Consider the following 20,622-nt stretch of genomic DNA (forward strand, 5'->3'; position numbering starts at 1 on the left):
ATGTCGGCTTAGCGTCAGGCCTCACACACTGTGGCCCAGTCAGACACGGACGCCAAGTGGATGTACCTGCACACATGCTACGACGCATGCACGGACCCAACACATACTTACACACTCATGCGGTTGTGTACAGACAACCTGCGTGCATACAGAGCCCGATAAGCACATGCTGACACATTCTGCATAGAAAAAGTCACACACCTACGCATCCTCACACCCACACAGATGCACACTGAGCACACACACTTTCCTTCTTTCTAAAAGAAGTCTCATACTGAGGCAGGACTGGCAGGGTTTTACACGTTCCTGGCTAGATCTTTTCCCAGACAAAAGAATTGCAGGATGGCTTGAACAGGAACACAGAAGAAGCAATCTTACTGTATGGTTGCAGACTTGCAGATTTGGTTTCTGTTTATATGCACCTTTGTGTACATACATTGGAGGGTCTGTGTTTGTGCAGCAGTATGTGCTTTTGCAGCTTTTTTCTATATGCATGCACCTTGTACTGTATACTGCAACAGTATTTATATTACACTGTGCGCGCATGCATCTTTGTATTTATGCATTCATGTTTATTCCGTGTGTGTGTGTGTGTGTGTGTGTGTGTGTGTGTGTGTGTGTGTTGGGGGAGGAGGCAAGCATCCAGGTTCCACACTCAGTCAGGCAGCATCTCGTCAGGCAGGCCTCAGTCACGGCCCCCCAGGGGAAGGCTGCCTACTGTGGGCACGAGCCGTGATGATTGTCCCCGCTGGGGGGATCGCACATGCGCACTAACGTACACACATGCGCACTCACACACAGACCGACACACATTGGCACACACAGATTTGCATATACCCATGTATGTACAAACATGCATTAAGATACACATACATACCTAGAAAACTGAATGCAGTCACACACACACACACACACACACACACACACACACACACACACACACACACACACACACACACACACACACACACACACAGATCCTGCATGATATCCATTGATTGGCTTTAGAGAACTAAATGTGCACAGGCACACACACACACACACACACACACACACACACACACACACACACACACAGAGGCATAATCAGGCATTTGTGCACACACAGGCACAGCGATCTGCAGCCACACTTGGAACAAACACATGTACACGAAAGAGGTAATAATGCTTGTATTGCATGCACACTCAGGCACATATTTGCATAAACACAGCACAGGCAGATTGTGCCTCCTCAACACACACACATGCACAGACAGAGATGAGAGCGTTGCATTGTGGGCTGAGGCTTAAAGTACGCGTGACAGTTCCTTCCATGATCCTGAAGAGTCACACAACTACTGAAAAGAGTACTACAAACACACACACACACACACACACACACACACACACACACACACACACACACACGATCAATATAGTGTATTGTCATATTAACATATTATGTTGAGCTCATTGCACATGATTAGTTATTTTAAAAATTTCAAATTTCAAATTAGTCCCACAGCAGGAGAAATAAGATGTCATTTTTCACAATGTAAAGTGTATGAAATCTAAATTTAAACACTGAATAAAAGATGTAAAACAGAAACATACTCTTAAGACTTAACAATTAAGTATGGTTGGTTTGACTTTTGGAGCACAGAAGAATTTCCTGAGGGCATATCTGCGGTCTGTAACAGGACAGACAACTACAACAAATTAAAGGCTGTTTGAGTGCAATACAAAACTATGTTTATGTGCAATCCATCAACTGTGCAGCAGCTTTTTGCGTCACCATTAGATCTCTTAGTTATGGGTTTTTTTTTAAGTAAAGAGATGCTCAGAATATACCTTAAGGCTTAAATTGAGCATTGGAGATTCCCTTTTAGCCAAAATGCTCCATCCTAAAGCTTTACTCCTGGCACTATTTCATCTATTCCCATCAGGCTATAACATCCCACAGTGGGGCTGTAGTGTATTTATACGTAATGGAGTCTTGGCTCAGCACAATGGAAAATCTGTGGTTTTGATCATGGGGATCAAGCACAAAGAACGATCCTTGCTGCACTGTCTCTGAGCCTGGAAGAGGCTGTTCAGGGGGGAGAAAAGAAAATAAGGGAGTTTTTTGTTCAGAGGAAGAATGACGGGTAGTGGGTAAGAGTCGAAGGGGAGAGCAGAGGGGTGAACGAGTAAAATACGGCGATAAATCAAGTGAAACTGCTTGAGGTGAAAGAAATGGATGGATGGAAAAGGAAAGAGATTCTGGAGAAAGAAAGAGAGGGAAACAAGAGGAGGAAAGGAAAAGCTAGCTGAGAGATTAAAGATCTTAGGGTAGTGCAGACTGGGATTCGGGACTGTCTTTGAGAACAAAAAATGTGCTTGAAAGATGGAATGAAATAATGATTGATGCCTTAAACATAGATGAAAGGGTCATGATGGATGATGCATAAGCAGTGCTGGAGAATGTTTCCCCACTTAAGTACCCATTTGAGTACTTAAATCAGAAGTCAAACAGACTCTAATTTAAAAAAAAAGCAAAAAAAAGCACAGTGTGTCTGTTGGTCTAAGGTCCGGTTTACACGTGGCTTTAATATGCATCTTGGGTGATCCGACCACAGTTACCCACATCCAAGCTACTACTCTGGTTATTTCTCATGACTGTCCCTCAGTGTTAACATCATATATGCTCCAGTGTGTGGGCCTACAATAGCCACATTAGCCACAGAATGTTCAACAGGCTAACCTGCAAATTAACAATAAAGCAACACAAAAAAGGTCAAAACTTACATTTTCCACGGTTGAAGTCTTATCCTTGAGCTTGAGTTTTGAAATAATTCCTGCTTCGTACTGGACTGCTTTGGGCATCCATTTTTGTTGTGCCTTCTTGTTTTGCACTTTGATATTACAAATGAGTACATACTTCCACTCATGCGGAGGATGTCAGTCGTAGGCAGTCCCGGTGCAGAGCGTGTTCTCGTACACACTGCTAAAAGAATGTGGCCAAATGTGGCCCAGATCACCTTCGCATGTGGTCTGAGCGATCTGATCTCGATGTGTCTTCAAAGCGTCCTCAGTGCATTCACAGCTGCACTTAGAGCTGTCCAGGTGTAAACAGGGCCTAAGGCTGCTCCTCCACAGCTACTGGTGCTGTTTCTTTTGTAGTTAATACCTGATTTGCTGGATTTTGTCCCTCAATCAGCTGAAAGTTGAAGGTTTTGGAGTAGACAAACCAGACTACCACTCTCTGAGCCTGTGGCTTCCATTGTTGCTATGTTTGCGTCAGTATTTTTTATTACCGCTTATACAAAATCCTTTCTGTTTGCTCATAATATATGCCGGTAAAATCAGCAAAGTGTTGCTAGTCGGATTGCCTGCTATGCAATATCCTTCCTCTCACTTTCAGTTGTCTTCTTGCACATTCATGTACTGAATACACTATTGCACCAATACACCATCAATAAAAAAAGGCCCTTCCTCTGCCAGGTGCTATTTGTCTGTCATCATTGCTGCCAGAGTGTCCTTTTACAGTCATGGAGCTCCTCGTTCTAAAGCTGCCTCCAGATGAACTTGAAAAACCACGCTCAAAGTCACTGTGCTATTAGCCAGTTTATTATTGAGCACAGTGCCACTAAGTGTGGAAATTTGAGTGGGCAGATTTGTGAAGCTTGTGTTCAGGGTGGATGCAGCCAAACCCTTCCTATTCACTAATTCATTACTAAGTAAGCCAGCTGTCCTTCCTGCTAGCCCTCCATTGCGACTGAATTGGCTGCGCTGTAATGACGTAGAAACCAACACACATGAGAAACCTGGACCTCTGTATTGATCAGTGTTTTTCTGCAGGTGTTTTACAAACAAGATGCATTGAATCAAGATAATATTCTGCATGTAGTCGCGAGCTGTAAGTCATAGCTGTGGTCTGTCTCACACTTCATGAGGAGTAAATCGTGCTGTTTTTACAGGCATACTGTGAAGGTAAAAGGGATGCAGTCTGGGCGATGACATGGTCAGACACTGACATTGTCTTCATTTGATGCACAGGGATTTGAAATTCAAAGCCTGCTCCCTCCTTGCATTCTGGTCAAAAAGGTCATCAGTCGGACTGGGAATGGTTTTCAGCCGGCCAGTTCATTCCAGCACTTCACCCTCTGTCCTTCTCTCACTCCTCCTCCTCTTCCTCCCTCCATCCTAAACACAGTTCACATAAAAGGTCCAGCAGGAGCTAATAATAGACTGTACTTGCTCAGTCTTGGTAGAGTCAAGGATATGTAAATGTGCCTCTCTCTCCTGTGGGCAACTTCCTGGTTGCTGGCAAGGGCGGGAGCCAATCAGAGGAGGAAGAGAGAAGCGCGGTCGGCATGACAACGCGGCCTGGCTGTCTGCACAGCTTTAACTGGGGTGTAAAATGCAAATGTTATTCCCCAAGAGTAGCCTACTATAAGCCACTGCTCCCACTCTCTCCTCTTAACTTGTTCTGTGAAGTCTCCGTCTGGAGTTAACCTCCCTCTGACAGTGCATGCACGCACGCACACACGCACACACGCACACACACACACACACACACACACACACACACACACACACACACACACACACACACACACTAATGTCACAATTCTTCATTTTCATCAGGTAATTTTACATTTATGAGCTGTCCTATTATTATGTCCATGCGGATGTCAGTGCACGCTTACAGAGCTGTAAGTTTCTATGTATTTGATACAAGTATAGCAAAAACATGTGCAAAGCAGTTAAAGATTTTTTTTTATTGGATTAAGGAAAACAGTACTTTAATGACATAGCATTAAAAAACATGAATCTGAATATGAACACCATTAGTTCATCAGATAACGCAGCCACATGCAATAGCCTTTAAGACTTTAAGACGGTGATTTGATTTGAACCTGCTGGCTCCACGTTGTCTTCTAATCTGTGTGCCTCTCTTGTGTTTTATAACAACAAGACCTCAAAATAGCCCCCCCCCCCCTTTTTTTTAGCAAATTAAGCGAAAAAGTGTAGGCAGAATAGAACACATATCACTATGGCAACCTCTCTGCCTGATTGCAATGAGATGTGATTTCTATGAGTTTTGCCTTCTGATCTTCTCCTTGTTAACTTACTGTAGGAAGGCAGAGCTTATGCTACAGCCACCAACCACCAAAAGCTTTCATGCACCGTTGCACATGGAAGTATGCGAACATATCAGATCATGTATTTACTCACAGGAAGACTCACACGTGCACTTGACTCATTGATGATGAAGATGGTTTTAGTTAGGGATTCACAAGATGACAGAATCCAAAGGATGAAACGTTTCAGTGAAGATACTTGCACAAGAGACAAATAATAAGATATGCTATCCAGAAAGAGTTTAAATATCTAATATCTACACAGCTAAACAACTCAAATAATTGCTCATTATTTCCAAAGGAGTGCTAAACACTGTAATAATGGGCATTATTTACTAGGAACATGCTTGTCACTCATAGATGGTCACTTTTCTCCATCAGACCTTACTTGCAGGATCAGAACTGAAGCTATCATCAAGATTATTAACACCCACATGTATTCTTGATCATTTTTTGCAGGACTGAAAGAGAGATGGTGCACTGAAATGATAACTGAGCCAGATATTATGGAATTATTCAGTCGTCTTATTTTCACCCACAGACTGGCATCTCACTGACAAAAACTACATGTAATGTTAATATTTGTCCAGAGAATTTAAAGAGTGAGTTGCCGTTGTTATATTTCATCCATTTTATAATCACTACTTGAAAATGCAGGAAGTTCAGGACTTAGGGATTATGCTAAACCTTGCACTAACCGAGGGACTGAGTTTAGCGAATGTAAGCATGTGTCTTTCTGAACAGACTTGTCTTTGAAGACCTCATTTGTTTTCTGCTCCTTTGTTTGCAGAAGAAAGGCTAATCTTCAGGCAGCGCGTCTGGATTTGTTAAAAAAAACTGGACTGGTTTTTATTGGGGTGTTAATAAAAGTGTCGTGTTTTGACAACAGCTAATTCAAAATTGTTTGCTCCATTGTTGTTTTATTTTAAAGAACATGTCAAAACTTCTTGCTCATTGGGTTAGTCACAAAACTCTGAGAGAATGGCGTCAGTTTGTTTGGTGGAAGACAGCTGTACAATTCAACCTTTTCTCTGTGAATGCAGGTGCCAAAAAGCTGGCCAACAGGGCAGCGCTGTGGTACGTCCCCTGCTCTCTGCAGAATGTTGACAAGATCATGGAGGTGCCGCCCATCAAGGTACATGGAAACGTGGTTGCTCTGACCTTCATGAACCTGTCAGCTTCTCTCTGTCTCTATCCGACTCTGTCCCTTCATATCTATCAGATATGACATGACTAGAAGTGAAGGAGAGGGAATCCATGAGAGAGGCCATCTGGTCAAGAAAAAAAATATTCATATTTAACAGTGTGAAAAGTCCGTCTCACTTGCCTTTATTGTCTAGATTGTCAGTGTGATGAGATTCTTGACTTACAGTGCATGCATCCATGCAGAGAAAGGTGTGTGTGTGTACACCTGTGCATGTGTTCATACTTAATATGTTCTGTCTATAGTATGCCAGTGCAGAGCAGGAGGAGGAGGGCAAAAAGCGCTATGAGGCTCAGAGGATGGAGCGACTGGAGACCAAAGCGAGGATTGAAGAGGTGGTGCCACTTCCACCCAACCCAGGTAACATCCAACCCTAAAGGCCTCAAATTAAATCCTAACATGCAGTTAAAGCACAACAGGAATCTGAAGTTTAGATGATGTTCTTTAGGTTTAGGGTTAGACGATGTTGAAAAACTTGAAAATGATGCCTGCAAATACGGTAACACCTCCACTTAACAGAGAGGCACTGCACAGACCTATTATTATCCATTTTTCATTGTAAGTAGTTGCAGTGCTGCGATAATGAATTACAGCATGAAGTCAAAAGCAAATACTCTCTTCAGTGCAAGACATTTTATTTTAAGCTGCCTCTGAAAATTGCAGAATATGTCTAAATGGTTGGTTTGGACATTCATATAAATTAGATTTTCTTTCTGGTAAAATGAAAGGTGGATACTTTCTCTGTAAATGTATTCAATCATCATCAGTAAAACTGATAACTGATTCTCTGTTTTGTCATGTTTACTCAAATGCAGAGGATCTTATGAAAGGTATGTTAGCTTTATTAGTAGGCTGCATGTCAGTAGAGGGATTTTTTCCAGGGAAGAGTACAGCAGCATGTTTTTTTGTGCTGGCTTGTTTGAGCAAAATACACAATAGCCAGTTTTTCAATGTAAGAAATATTTTTTTCCCACATTTTTATCGTTGTGTATATTTGCATTGCAGAACAACATACAGTTGGCTTCAGCCAGTCCAGTCTGATCCATTTGGTGGGCCCTTCTGACTGCACACTCGACAACTACGTTCATGGAGGTGAGTCTCACTGTTTTTTTTCATTTCCATTTTGGCTGTTGAGCCGGTCATTGGGTGGACAATTGGCTTTCTGTCTTAATGCCAGAAAGTTGCCATACCACGTTGCCAAGCTTTTAGCCACTCAGATAATTGTTTAGATTTCCACTGCCAAGCACTTTATGGTTGAGTCCAGTGGCTCTCATCACCAGTCAGGAAACGAGCTCTGACAAGCTGAGCTTACTCGTTCTGCCCTGTGGGACAAAGCAGAGTGCTGAGATAAACCAGTGACAGGTGAAGAAAGTCAATCACCTTTAGAGCAGAGTGGTGGGTCCACGGTGTACAGAGGTCGTCTTGGAGAATAATCTGTAGATCAGGTGAACTATGAATTGCAGACTTTGTGGCTCATTTCCAGTAGTTGGCGAGCTAATCAATAATCACTGTCAGGGTGGCCTGGACCTCTTCCACTGGTGAGTAATGTTATATGCATGCATTTTCTGAATTCATTAATATATGCGGAGGATGCAGCCTGCTGGCAGCCTGTTAACGATCACTGACATGTGGACTGGGTCTGGATTGACTTGCTGTTCAGCCCTGATTTTGAGAAGCCATATGGGTAGCACTTGGTTAACCCAGGGCTGTGTTTCTGAGACCTTGTTCTGAAGTTTTTCTGCCCCCTGGTGGTAAAAAAAATAATTCAGCTTTCACTGAAGATCAAAGTGTTCAAAAACAAGGAATGGTTGATATTAGAAACTGGACACATTTTCCATAAAGCACTGAGGAGTGCTCGAAAACCTGAATGCTAACAAAAGAGGAAGCAGTTCTTCATCTAATAAATCCAAACAGTCTGTGTCTGCATTTACCTTTTCATGGCAGAGGCCTCTATTCAGACTCACCAGCCTTTGTACATGGCCACATGCATACTGTTGGTGTCTGTTCCTTACACACCATAGCGGCTGATCCTGCTTTAATCACCTGAAAATGAAAATATTAGTGTTACACACCTGCATGTGTAACTCAACTGTCAAATACACCGATTTAACTGAAGCACAGGGCGGTGACCTTAAATTTATTTGATACCTTAATGTTCAGATCAATGCAGATTGTACATCTGCTTTATTTAGTTTTACTGAAGTTCAAATGACTGATTGATTCAGTAGTAACAGCTGCTTACAAGCTGCCTCAGAGCCCATCGTTTCCATGTCACTCTCTGCCACTTAATCTTCAGTATCTGTCAGATTTCTTTGTCATTCTCACATGTGAAACAAAAAGAGTTCATGAACAGCATCAGGCTGTTCGGTATTCAAAGCAGGGAGAGACGTGACCATCCACGGCCTCTGTGCAGTATGGAGATCTTGCAGGGAAGAGGATGAAGCAGAGACACCTTCAGCTGAAAACAAATAGAGAGGAGCTGAAGGGAGAGAGGTTTATAGAAGAAGCAATATATCCACAGAAGTTGAGGCAAGGATTAAGAAATATCTATGATGAGTGATCAAACATTTCACGCTCATATATACAGTTTGTTATATACAGACTATATATTTGGTTTGTTTGCATGTGTTTACAGTATTGACATTATTCAATCTATTCCACCTTCAGCGGTTTGCTTATGAATCTCTGGCAAGGTTCCTCCCAGTTTCATAGCTTTTGGAGTTAACCTCCATTTGGTACTTTGGCACAGCGTGTCCTGTGGCATCACAGCAGAGGCACAGAAGAAGAAACACTGAATTTAATACAAAATGAAAAATCCTTGAGAGAGAATTTTTATGGCTTTTAGTACTTATGTTCTCCTAAGTGAATGGATGAAGGATGTAAGAGTAAAAGTGTCTTGTTAGGTTCTGTAATGTCTCAGCTTTTGGATGTGATTGCTTGGGGTTGTAGTGAGTTATTGTTCTTTATTTGTGTGTGTGTGTGTGTGTGTGTGTGTGTGTGTGTGTGTGTGTGTGTGCGTGTGCGCACTGTTGCGTTTCGAAAATAACTGCTCGGATTGTTGTAGTTCTGAGTGACTTGCATTGACAGCACTCTGTGCTGTTATGAGCATGGCTGTAATAGTGAACAACAGAATGACAAGGACAAAGCAGAAAATAGACATCTAGAGCAACAAATGGGAAAGAGAAAGTCTTTGTAACAGGAAATTTATGGTGCTGATGCCATTTCCAATTCTGTGCTCTGCTGACAAGCTAGACGACTCAGCGTCTTAAATTGTCCTGCCATTGATTGTCAAATTAAAATTTCTGACCGGTCCTGTTGAATCATCTGTAAGTAGAAAAACTATTTTAATTTGGGTGGCACTTTCAAAAAAAGTATTTACGGTAATTGCTTCTTGCTTGCAAAATTGAGAATATTACTACTTTTCCACACGTTCCGAAAACCCTTTAATTGGACCACTCTGTGTACATCAAAATCCAAAATATTTTCCTTTTTTACTGAGCTTCCTGATGTCTTCTTGTTTTTTCTCCCAAGACCTTTTTCCCCTACTAGATTTCATCCAGATTCCAAAAAACAAAGTTTAAAAAGCACACAAACTGTGCAGGAAGCAGCAAACTGCGATTGAAAGAGAGATAAACAGTTAATTTATGGATCAAATGTACAGATTTGATGGTTTAACTATCCGTAACTAAGTTATCTGATGTCCCAAAAAACATAAAACAGCAAACCCTCACAGAAGGCCTTCCTGGCTGCGTTTGTAACAAATCCGACATTTTATCAGCACAGAACAGATGCTTTTTATCAGCTGAGGTATATTGTTTCTGGCAGGGTATTCCTGCCTCATACTGCCATTTCTATTGAGGTCAGCTATGTAAAGAGGCCATTGGAGAGACACCAGATAGTAAGGAAGCAAAACAGAAGAGAGATGTTGACAGAGAAATAGAGGCAGTGAAAAGGAGACAGGATAGGACGGGGGTGGGGGGGTGGGGGGGCAGCTAAATAGTGCACGTGTCATGGTTGCCTTTTTAATTTGGAGAGTTCGCTGAGAAATCTGTCCAATTAAAAATCAAATGTGGGACAAGCATGCAGGTCATTTAGAATACAAACACACACACACGCACACACACACACACACACACACACACACACACACACACGCACGCCACCGCTCTCTCTCTGTACATGCCATTGCTCATTAGGCAATGTTCCCTGTTGTTCACTGCTGCTGCTTTCACTACACTTATTTTGTTTACATAACCGAGTCAGGTCAGGCAGCCAGGGTGCTCTCCCTCTCTCTGTTTCCCTCCTACTGTGTCTTCTTCTCTCTCACCCCTCCCCCCCCCCCCCCAATCGCCACACTCTTGTTGGAGACAAGCTAACTGACTTCTACACGACAGTGACTATGTCTATTCACTTCCTGTCCCTTTGTTTGGTGGACATTAGCTTGACCCTAAGGAGACATGCAGCACATGCACAGACACATGGACGTTCAAGAGCACACATGCATGTTCATGTTGTGAAGGGACACAGTGGATGCATACTGTATGCACCTTCCAAACAATTCTGTATTTTCTTTATAAAACAGCATCTCTTTAGGTCTTATTAAATAATCCATTTACAAATCCTGACTGACTGACAGCAGATGGTAATAGCAGAGCGAAAATGCGACACCATGTCCATCCAGCCAGAGATTTGACAATAATGTGACTGACGTTAATGCGGGCTAATACAGTTGTGTCAGCGTAATACCATCAATGTGGACACTCGAACGTGATCCCACTGCGTTGTGTGGGCACACACCCTGTTAATCACAACAGAACATATCTTCTCCCTTACCTTGAGTGGTATCAAGCCATGCACATCGTTTCTCAAGGTTCTGAGTTATCCGTCTCAGAGATTCATGAGCAGCTGCTGTTATTAAATGTGACTTTTCAATGCCTTGAGCATCATAGTCAGTTCCCTTTGTCCACATATAGTTCAGTGGCAGCAGGACTTTAGGGACAGGATTCTCAAAAACTGGTCACACAAAACCGAAACTCCATGTGCAACTGCATACCACCAGGAGTCGGAGAGAAGATATTGCTGTGATTTGAACGCGACTTTTGATTTTTTGTGGGGATTGGATCACATTTGTGGAGTCAGCATTGATCCATCAGACATGTGCTGCTTGGCAGTAGAAAACAAGAAAATTCTGCACATTATGTTAAAAACATTAAATGCCCCAAATATTTACAACGCCAGATGTTGTGGGGTCCAGGCCTGTGACTGTGCAACTGCTCCTCATATGATAAACAGCTGGGAATGTAACAAAAGCCTGGGAGTTTTCTCCACGCTGGAAAGCTTTGATGCTCAGTAACTCGACATTCTTTCCTCTCTCTTTCTTACTCTCCTTTTCTTTATCGCTTATCCCTTACCGTCTGACCACTGCTCCTCATTATCGCATGCTCCCTCTCTTCCTTCTCTTCCTGCCCGCTCTCCTGCTTCCTTCATGTTCTTAGGAAGCGTATCAACTGTTTCCATGGAAACAGCAGTTGATTGCCACAGGTGGAAACTGCTGCGGTCTGATTAAAACATATAGACCAAAGAATGAAGCAGAAATTACACATTGGTGTGTTTTCATCTGTTCTTCAGGTTTGAGACTTGCATTGTGTGTGTGTGTGTGTGTGTGTGTGTGTGTGTGTGTGTGTGTGTTTGTGTGTGTGAGAGGCTGAAGTGTGCCTATAAAGTGGTTGGTATGCATAGATTTAATGCAGGATGTGTGTGTGTGACAGAGTTGAGCCCGGGATTGCCTGCGTGCAAGAACTCATCCATCACTGTGGCTCTATATTATCTGTCCTCTGCTCTGATCTATGCTCAGTGGGTATATAAACATGTCACTGCCTGAGACAGAGGAATTCAGAGAGACAGGGATATGTCCACTGGAGCCTGTGTGATCGACCTTTGTGAGTGAGTGTGTGTGTGTGTGTGTGTGTGTGTGTGTGTGTGTGGCTTCCACTACCTGTACCTCATGCCTTTTCTCCTCCAAAACCAACATTGATTCAGAAATAAAATAGAGAATCAGCTTCAGAGACTCATGAGAAGAGTCTTTGAATGTCAGGACATCCTGGTGAAATCCTGGTATATGAGAGACACTGGTGCCTCCTCCCCTGGATGACTGAATATGAGTGTTTTATTAATCCCAAAGGGAATTTGCAGACAAAAAAACAAAGACACTCAAAGAAATAAATATGTAATCAAAAACCACAAGTAATTAAAATTGTAACTAGAAACTGAACTACAGTTAAAAACTAAGACCATAATCTGAATTTCTGTCTGGCTTTTGTGATGCATGTCCAGACTCCAGGGAGGTAGACGGACGGTGTTTCAGTTCTACGTGAAATCAGTGAGGAGGCTTGAGCCTGGATATCGTGCATCTCACAGGTACACTGTATGTCTGAGCCCGAGGAGCTTTAATGACCCACCAAAAACATAACAGAGCGGCCTCACCACATTCAAAGCCGCCATTACCTGAATGAAGAGTTTGTTTACTTGTGCTAAGCGCTGACGTAGGATCAATACAAGAGACAAAAGGAACCAACTTTATTGACCTGCACTAAATTGATTCCCAGTCGTGTAACAAGGCCTGCATTGGACTGTTTGACTTTGTGTTTGTGTGTGTTAACCCAGATGAAACAGACACATAAGTTGAGTGATACCAACAAGCTGTCAGAGTGTCTCGTCTATCAATGTGAGACATACAGTACAGTACCTGAGGAAAAGGGAGGATGATTTTCCTCACATATGCACTCAGGTTGTTCCATCAGCAACGTGTTTGCTGCTCCACATGCATCCCCTATTGTTTGTAAATGGGAACATCTGTTAAACTGCAGTTTTGGGTTCTTCTGCAGAGTAACTGGTTTTCATATTAGGATGCAGGGACTCAACAGGAGGCAGAGTACACTGAATGATTAAATGATATGGCCTGTCAACATACTCTCTTCTTTTTTTTTTTTTTTTTTACTCCTGAAAGATGCAGAGCAAGTCATTTTTGCAGCCCTGAATGTTGTCAGCAGCTCTTTTGATCAGGCTCTTCAAAAGCCCCAAACCCTCCATCTATCACAGGGTATGGCAGTCTGTATACAGGCTGAGGGTGAAGCTAAAAGCAAATGCAAAACAAAAAAGTCCACAGAGCTGTGAGTGCATGGAAGTAAAGGAAGCCGATCCAGATGAAGGTATCAATGTTTTTATTGACTCAGAGTTCGCCTCATCTGAGTTTTGACAGCTGGATGGTGACAGGACTTTTGAAGGCAGACATTTTTTTAGCAAGGCCAAACTGCTACCAGTTTCACAGAGCTGACGTTATCCAAACACGAAGTGGAGCAGAAGTTTCACCGTGAAATGACATCACCTAGTTAACAGCGAAACAGAAATCAGCTATGTTTATGACTGTTAGTTCTGCTTTCAGAAAAGTAATGTGCCGGAGCTGATGACCATCACAGCCAGAGGTGCGTTTCATCTGAAAGCCCTTTATCTGACAGAATTTCCATTACAGGGATTGTATCTCAGTGATTTTTTCAGGCCTGTGGTGTGCAACCATGACAGCGCTCACTTACAATTTCTAGAATTTAAGGCCACGCACTAATTTGGTAATGTGTTTAATAAAGTTTGCCACAGCTGGAATGGTAAGATATACAAAAAAGTATGCCTCTTTCTAAGAGGATGTGGGTGGGTTGCTGCATGGCAGTAATGCTAACAGGAGCTGTTTCTATAGTAACAGCTCATTAGGAGGCAGTTTGAGCCGTTTGATACTGTCCATGATTAAAGCAGTTGTTGGGGAGGGGATGGGAGGGACAGAAAGAGATAGGGAATTGTCAGTGGTGGATAAAGGAAGACAGAGGACAAGAACAGGGAAGAGAGGGACGACACACAGACACAAAGACGGTAACAGTCAGTTTAAGTGATGAGAGAAGAGAGGCAGAGGGACGGGTGGGCGATACGGCCAATTCTATGTCATGGTTACCGGTGTATATGATGGTATAGTAATTGTTATTGTAAATTCAATGAAGTGGTGTAAAATAACCACACCGTACCATACTGCATCACATTTGGTTGTTTTATTCTCTTATTTGGAGCTAAATAAATGCCTTCGTGTTGTCTCATGCCTTACATGAGACAAAACGACTCAAACTCAAAACAGTAAAACTAACGTTCTTTCAAAATGGGAGCTTATAGAGGCGTATTATCACCACCAACTGTGGCTCTCAGGCCACATGAGAACGTGGTGAGCAGTGCTGCCCAAATCACGTGACCTTGCGAGGAATCTGGATTGCTGCATCATGCTGTTCGGCCTGTATGTGTAGCAAAAACACAAAAGCCATGTTCTTATATGAGCTCAGGGAAATGGCCAGAGAATCAAGTCCAAACATTGATCAGAGTTGCCCTTTCACACTTTTCACTCATGCTTTCTGATGCACTGGCAATACGGAGGTGAGGGCTGACTGCACTGTTATCAGTATGGCATGTATACAAATGTATCTTCAATGCCAATGACAGAGCAAGAAAGAGAAAGCAATATACAGGCAAAATGAAAAGAGTACGAAGCAGCCACACTCTGTGTCAGTGTCTGCGTAGCAGGGTAGCAGTGCATACACTGTGAATAACAGTGTGTTAATATGGCTTAAGGGATAGCTCCTGTGGTGGAAACAGTACAGCCAAATCTCTACTGGTGGATACAGTCGTACCATTGCGGTATGTACCGTCATACCGGCCAGTCCTAAGCAAAGGTCACGCACACTTTGCTATTGATATCTGTTGGCCTCACACTCTCTCCTCCTTACATCAGTGGGCGCCTTGCACAGTGTGCGGTCTCTGAGCTGCGTCTAATTAAAAGGTCTTGAAGTTAGCAGACAGAGTTGATGAGCGACGAGAGCTGCCTGGAAGACTCCCTTCATTGTTCTCCTGCCTGGTGCCGATGGACAGCATTGTGCGTGAAGATTTGGGGGAATCGTCAGAAGGAATCTAATCACAGAGGTATTCTGCCCCGTAGCCAACTGGGCTGCACTAGGGACTTGGTTACTAATTGCCCTTTTTTCCCCATTTGGAGTGAGCTGTCTTTCCTTTTCATACACACCAACTCCAACCCCACTGCCCCTCCCCCTGCCTTTCGAGTTCCCGCCCTACAGCAAAGGGAGAGTCATAGTGTGCCATGTCACCCTGTGAATGTGTAACGCCAGTCCCAGGGCTGTCTTGGCCTCGCTTGTCCTCATTTGCAGTCTCACATTGAGCCTCTCTTCAACCTTTTACGTTGACTGTACAAGGAGAGGGTTTTTTTTGCAGGAGTTGCATTAACAGTTCCACTGATGGTAGTGATTAATAAAGACAAGCATCTTTTATACTCAAGGACAGCGCAGTCCTGCACTTGATTTGGCTCGACGTTTTATTCACAGGTTTCTTGTGCACTAGATAAATCGAATATCCAAATAATCTCATATTTCTTTTGTGAAGTGAACACGAACTGATGCGTCATTTGGAGCTTTGGTCAAAATAAATGCTGTAGACACACAGCATTTGCAAGGTGCAGTATAGCACATGAAATGTGGGGGCAGCATATAAGGATATAAGGCAAGGTCAGCAGCAGACTGCAGTTATGTGGTTTCTCTTGCTGCTGCACCTTTTTCTGCCACTGTAAACAACAGTAACGATACTTTCACCTGCCCGAGTTGTCATGTTTAGTTTTACTGACGTTGGACAAAATTGGAAGTTGTCAAGGCACATTGGAAGTTGTCAAGGATTTTTCCCTCATTTTGTCCAGGTGGATATTCTTTTTAATATTCCTGGTACACACAAAGTATGAAAGCACGTGTGTGACCAGTGACACTTGCATCAGCTGCTTGTCTACATGAAAGTGTTATTGTAAAGCAAATGTATAAAAACTCTTCAACAAGTATTGAAAGGTGAAGATTAGGGGGTTTTTTTGACAGCAGAGGTCTTGTGTGTGCAATATGTTTGCATTATATATTACATTATGTCTATGTTTTATGATTAACATTATTTACATTAACATGTATTTATTTTTTGATAACATAACAAACAGAGTTGGACGTTAATTCTCTGTGGGTTTGTGACTGTGAGTGACCCCTTTTACATTACATATAAACTTGATTCATCGTTAAACTATACAATATTGATTGGTAGAAGTTTAAGTTATGGCAAAAAAAAAGTAAAAGTGGATGAAGATTATCAAAAGGTTTTAGTAAAAGTGAACATTGCACTTACAGTTGAAAAGTTCTTGCCATGATCTTGGACTTGAACCAAGGTCTGAGTCGTAGGAGGTGGATCACATTCACATTTGACCTTCATTACCCCTCAGCAGCTTAATGAAATGTTGGTCTTCCTTTCTGAAATGGAGAAACATCTGCAGCCGCTGTGCTGCTGCTGAGGAATGCTAATGAACCATTTTGCGGAATGAAGCTGAAGCGTTCTCCCACAATATGACAAGTATGTAGAGAGCAAAAATAAGCAACAAAAATCCAGCAATTTAGATAATGAAGACCTTTATCAGTTACTGTGCATAATTGGCTCCAACTCTGCCATCAGAACTAACTAAAGCTAAAAAACAGTGCCTTCAAACACCCAAACTTACAGCTTTTTACTATTTCTAGCTATTCTTAGACTGTGGGAAGTCTCTTAGGGAGTGTGGTAAAGTAAAGAACATGAGCAAACAGGGGTAATTATCCCCCCACACCCACCAGCCTCATTTTCTCAAGGCATCCGGAGAGCTGCTAACACGGGGGAGCAGGGGAACAAGACCGCGAGAGCCCACTCTCACTGCTCCTCTCTCTCAAAATCCCTCTGCACACAGTCCACACCGCAAAGCAGAAAGTCTGCAGAATGTTTCTACTTATTCTTTGCTTAGAAAGTTACTGAGTTCATATCAAGTCACAAAATGATGATATTCCAGTCTAGCCATTTAGCACATTAGCATTGACTTTATACCACAGCATGCTGAGCGGGGCTTTCTCTCCATCCCTTATGATTCCTTTATTTACCCCGAATGACCTAAAGATTATTTAGCCCTGATAACTGCCCTTGCGCCATTACACAGAAACAGAATAAAAGTGTAATCTAATTCTTTGCCATGTAATATTTGCAAATGGAAGATCAAACGAGATGAAATCTCAAAGATCGGGGTCACTTGTTTCAAGGTTTAATATAATCAGCTGATGCATGACTGCTGCTACCAGAGCTGCCGTTTTGTCCCACGGCTCTGAGATAAAGACAGAAAACAATGATATTTGTGCAGAAAAGAACACAGCAATATGTTATTTATTGCAGCTTACCTCACACAGTTAGATCATTTCATTGAATGACGCTTTTAGATTTCATTTGCAATTGTTATCAACTCCTGCCGCTTTAGTCACTAAATGCTGCACTATGTTCAACAGCTCGTCAGTAACTTTCTCTCGCTGTCGTTTGGTGCAGAGCAGGTAGTGGTTTATTAAAGCTTTTTCTCAGTATGAAGATGAAAACAATACTGATGATATGGAACCAAAACAATCAGCTAAAAGTAGCTATAAAGGTCTGTAGAGTTGGAAGAAACTGCAGAGTTGGTTGATAACAGGGAGCGACCCCTTTCACATACATCATGATGTGATCCTTTGTTGATAAGAAAATATTGATTAGAGCTGCTTTAAGGTGCGCTCAGCTCATGGTCAATGTCCTTAATGTTAGCATTATTAGTTTTAAATCATCAGGATCCAGCTGTTGGCTGCAAGGCCACTGCAACAAATTCAGGCTGCATGTCTTTAGATTTACTCGAAAAGTTTGTATTCAGTTTAGCGTCATTCACCGTTTCTGTTCAGTTTAATTATCTCGCCAGGTCATGATCCATCTCCGCTAAGTGTTGCACGCTCAGACATGACCACTAGAGCCTTTGAATAGCGGCAACCTGCTGTGCCTCGTACCCAGGGGAAATTTTCTGTCTTAGGTGAGATCCCATCAATTTTCACAACAGCAAAGATGGAAAATGAAGAAGATGGGTTTTGGGAAACGCTTTGCAGAAGGCTTAAGAAAGGAAGTTATATATCTGCCCGTCCAGATATGCAGTTGTCACCTTTCTGAACACTGGTCACACCAACGGTCACACCAACGGCCTTAATCAGCCAGTTTTTTTAATAGATATACTTTCCCAGTCAACAGGGTGTTGGTTCTAGTTAAAGGTAATGGAGGCTTTCATGTGATGGAGCAAAAGATCTGCCACTTTCACACTGCGTGACCTGAGTTTGACCACATAATCACACATCAAAGTCAGAGCTGGATTCACTTTCTCAGCATCAAGCCGTTTTTTATTTTCAAATTTCAAACATCCTGTTAAGGTTTAGCTTGCACACAAAGTTTACTTTCCAAACTAAACCTCTGTGCATATCAGTATTATCAGCAAAATTAAATGGATGTGATGCTCTGGCCATTTGGGATAAGAAGATGTCAGAGTAATGGCATGGTTAATTCTTAATCAACTAAGCGGGCCAGCTTTTACTGCAAATGCTGCATTTGGGAGCAAGCAGCACATTCTGTTTGTACTCCCACACATTTGGCTGTCATAAATAGAGCCACGCAGTGCAGATGGCAGGAGCCTTTGGGAGCCAAACCAGCCACCAGCAAGCAGACTTATTGATTTTCTGTAGCATGAGAGATACAAAAAACAACTCAGAGGGAGTGACTGGGGCAACTGGAGTCTCTAGTCAAGGTTTGAATATCTTTAAATGAGCATACGTTCACAAGCACATGCACATTACACATGCGCACATTCTCTCTGAGATGCGAAACAGATGCCACCCTCTTCCTCACTTCTCTCATCTCAAACTCACCCACTCCATACAAGATGTCCCACTTTCTGTGACAAACCCGCAAACAACTGTTTCCTTCACATGTGACAGAAGCTGCTGCAGGCCGTATGTGTGGCACACGCAGACAAATGCAGGCGTGGATTTGTGAATTCCTCTGTGTCCACTCTGTGAGCTCTGCTGCTTCATAAATAATGGGCTTCAAGCCTTACTGTAATCTGCAACTTTGATTTACTGCTCAAAGTGTCTCCCTGCTCTTCAAATCATTTGCAAGCTTTTAGCGCAGGAATTGGCAAAGTGCTCTGTAAACTTTCCGATTATGGATTATTTGAAGTGCTCTTACATCTTGAAAGTGTTGCTTCACCCAGAACGCATCTTTTTGTGATTAAATTGTCACCTCGTGCGGGTTTGAAAGACAACTGTTAAGTGTTTGTAGTTCCATTTCTCACACAGAACAGCCTGGATGCATTTCACTCACAATGGATTCATGTTGTGATACGTTCTCGTGGCAGAGTATAAATTATCAAGCAACCACAAGATCTAGAGCGCATGGTCATAAATAAAGCTTTTAATAACATGCAACAAGTACTGTAAAGTTTTCAGCAATCGGATGAAGGCCGTGTGCCGCACATCCCTCTCAGACTTCTCCTGCAGCATAATCCCATTCTCTGTTGTCCATCTATAGTCTCGCTGTTGTCCAAATACTGCGCACACTAATTTTGTCAACATTAAGCTAAACATATTAGTCACACACAACAAGCATGAGCATCTAGTTACTGAGCTTGAGACCGAGATCAAACAAGAAAAGGATTCATTTGTCAGATTTCTCCAAAATGACCCACATGATGGTTGCAAAACACCTCATATGAGTAGCTTGTGATGTGTCACCTATGGTGAAGTTTAGGAAACTAAAACTACTTGGTTGAGGTCAAGGAAAGATCACCCTCATGGTAAAAGGAATAGTGAAAAGAATCCTGGGCTGTCTGCTGCTGGCAACCTCACACTGACAACAGTCTATCAGAAAGTTTCTGCACCAGACCAACAAGTTGTCCAGCATATATACCATAAAACAACAATATGTTGTGAGTTTCCCTAAATGTTGAAATATTCCTTTGAAAGGCACCAGTGTCAGTCTCTTGTTTCAAAGTCACACACTTAAAAACACAACCCTTTTCTTTAGACTCATTGTGCACGTAGAGAGACTTCACGCTGCCTCAGTCGTTGCTGCCATTGAGGACAGTCATTATTCCCATGACTGCAAGACTGCAAGTCACTTTAAAGGAGAACATTAATGAGGTTATTTTAAACATTAAAACAAATGACTAATGCTGTAATCCAGTCTCGGTGGACAGTAAATAAGTGGACTGTTCTTCTAAAGTGTTTGGAGTGTTTGCTGTTTGTTGTCAGATGAAAGTCAACCAGCTGTTAGTCTATTGAAACACTTTCTGGCGATCAACAGTCGACTAATGAGTCTGGATGAGAAGCTAATGTTGAG

At 42.4% G+C, this 20,622-nt stretch overlaps 1 protein-coding gene across 2 annotated transcripts in view; it reads left to right on the forward strand.

Moving 5' to 3' along the window:
* acot7 (acyl-CoA thioesterase 7) overlaps positions 1–20,622 on the forward strand; it is a 53,822-nt gene that overhangs the window by 13,554 nt on the left and 19,646 nt on the right. For both annotated transcript variants that reach the window (XM_070969408.1, XM_070969407.1), the window contains exons 4-6: positions 6,149–6,240; positions 6,555–6,669; positions 7,315–7,401. In XM_070969408.1, the coding sequence (XP_070825509.1) occupies positions 6,149–6,240; positions 6,555–6,669; positions 7,315–7,401 (294 nt within the window). The remainder of the gene's footprint in view (positions 1–6,148; positions 6,241–6,554; positions 6,670–7,314; positions 7,402–20,622) is intronic.

The sequence above is a fragment of the Chaetodon trifascialis genome, chromosome 8 (genome assembly GCF_039877785.1).
Source record: "Chaetodon trifascialis isolate fChaTrf1 chromosome 8, fChaTrf1.hap1, whole genome shotgun sequence".
Taxonomy (NCBI): domain Eukaryota; kingdom Metazoa; phylum Chordata; class Actinopteri; order Chaetodontiformes; family Chaetodontidae; genus Chaetodon; species Chaetodon trifascialis.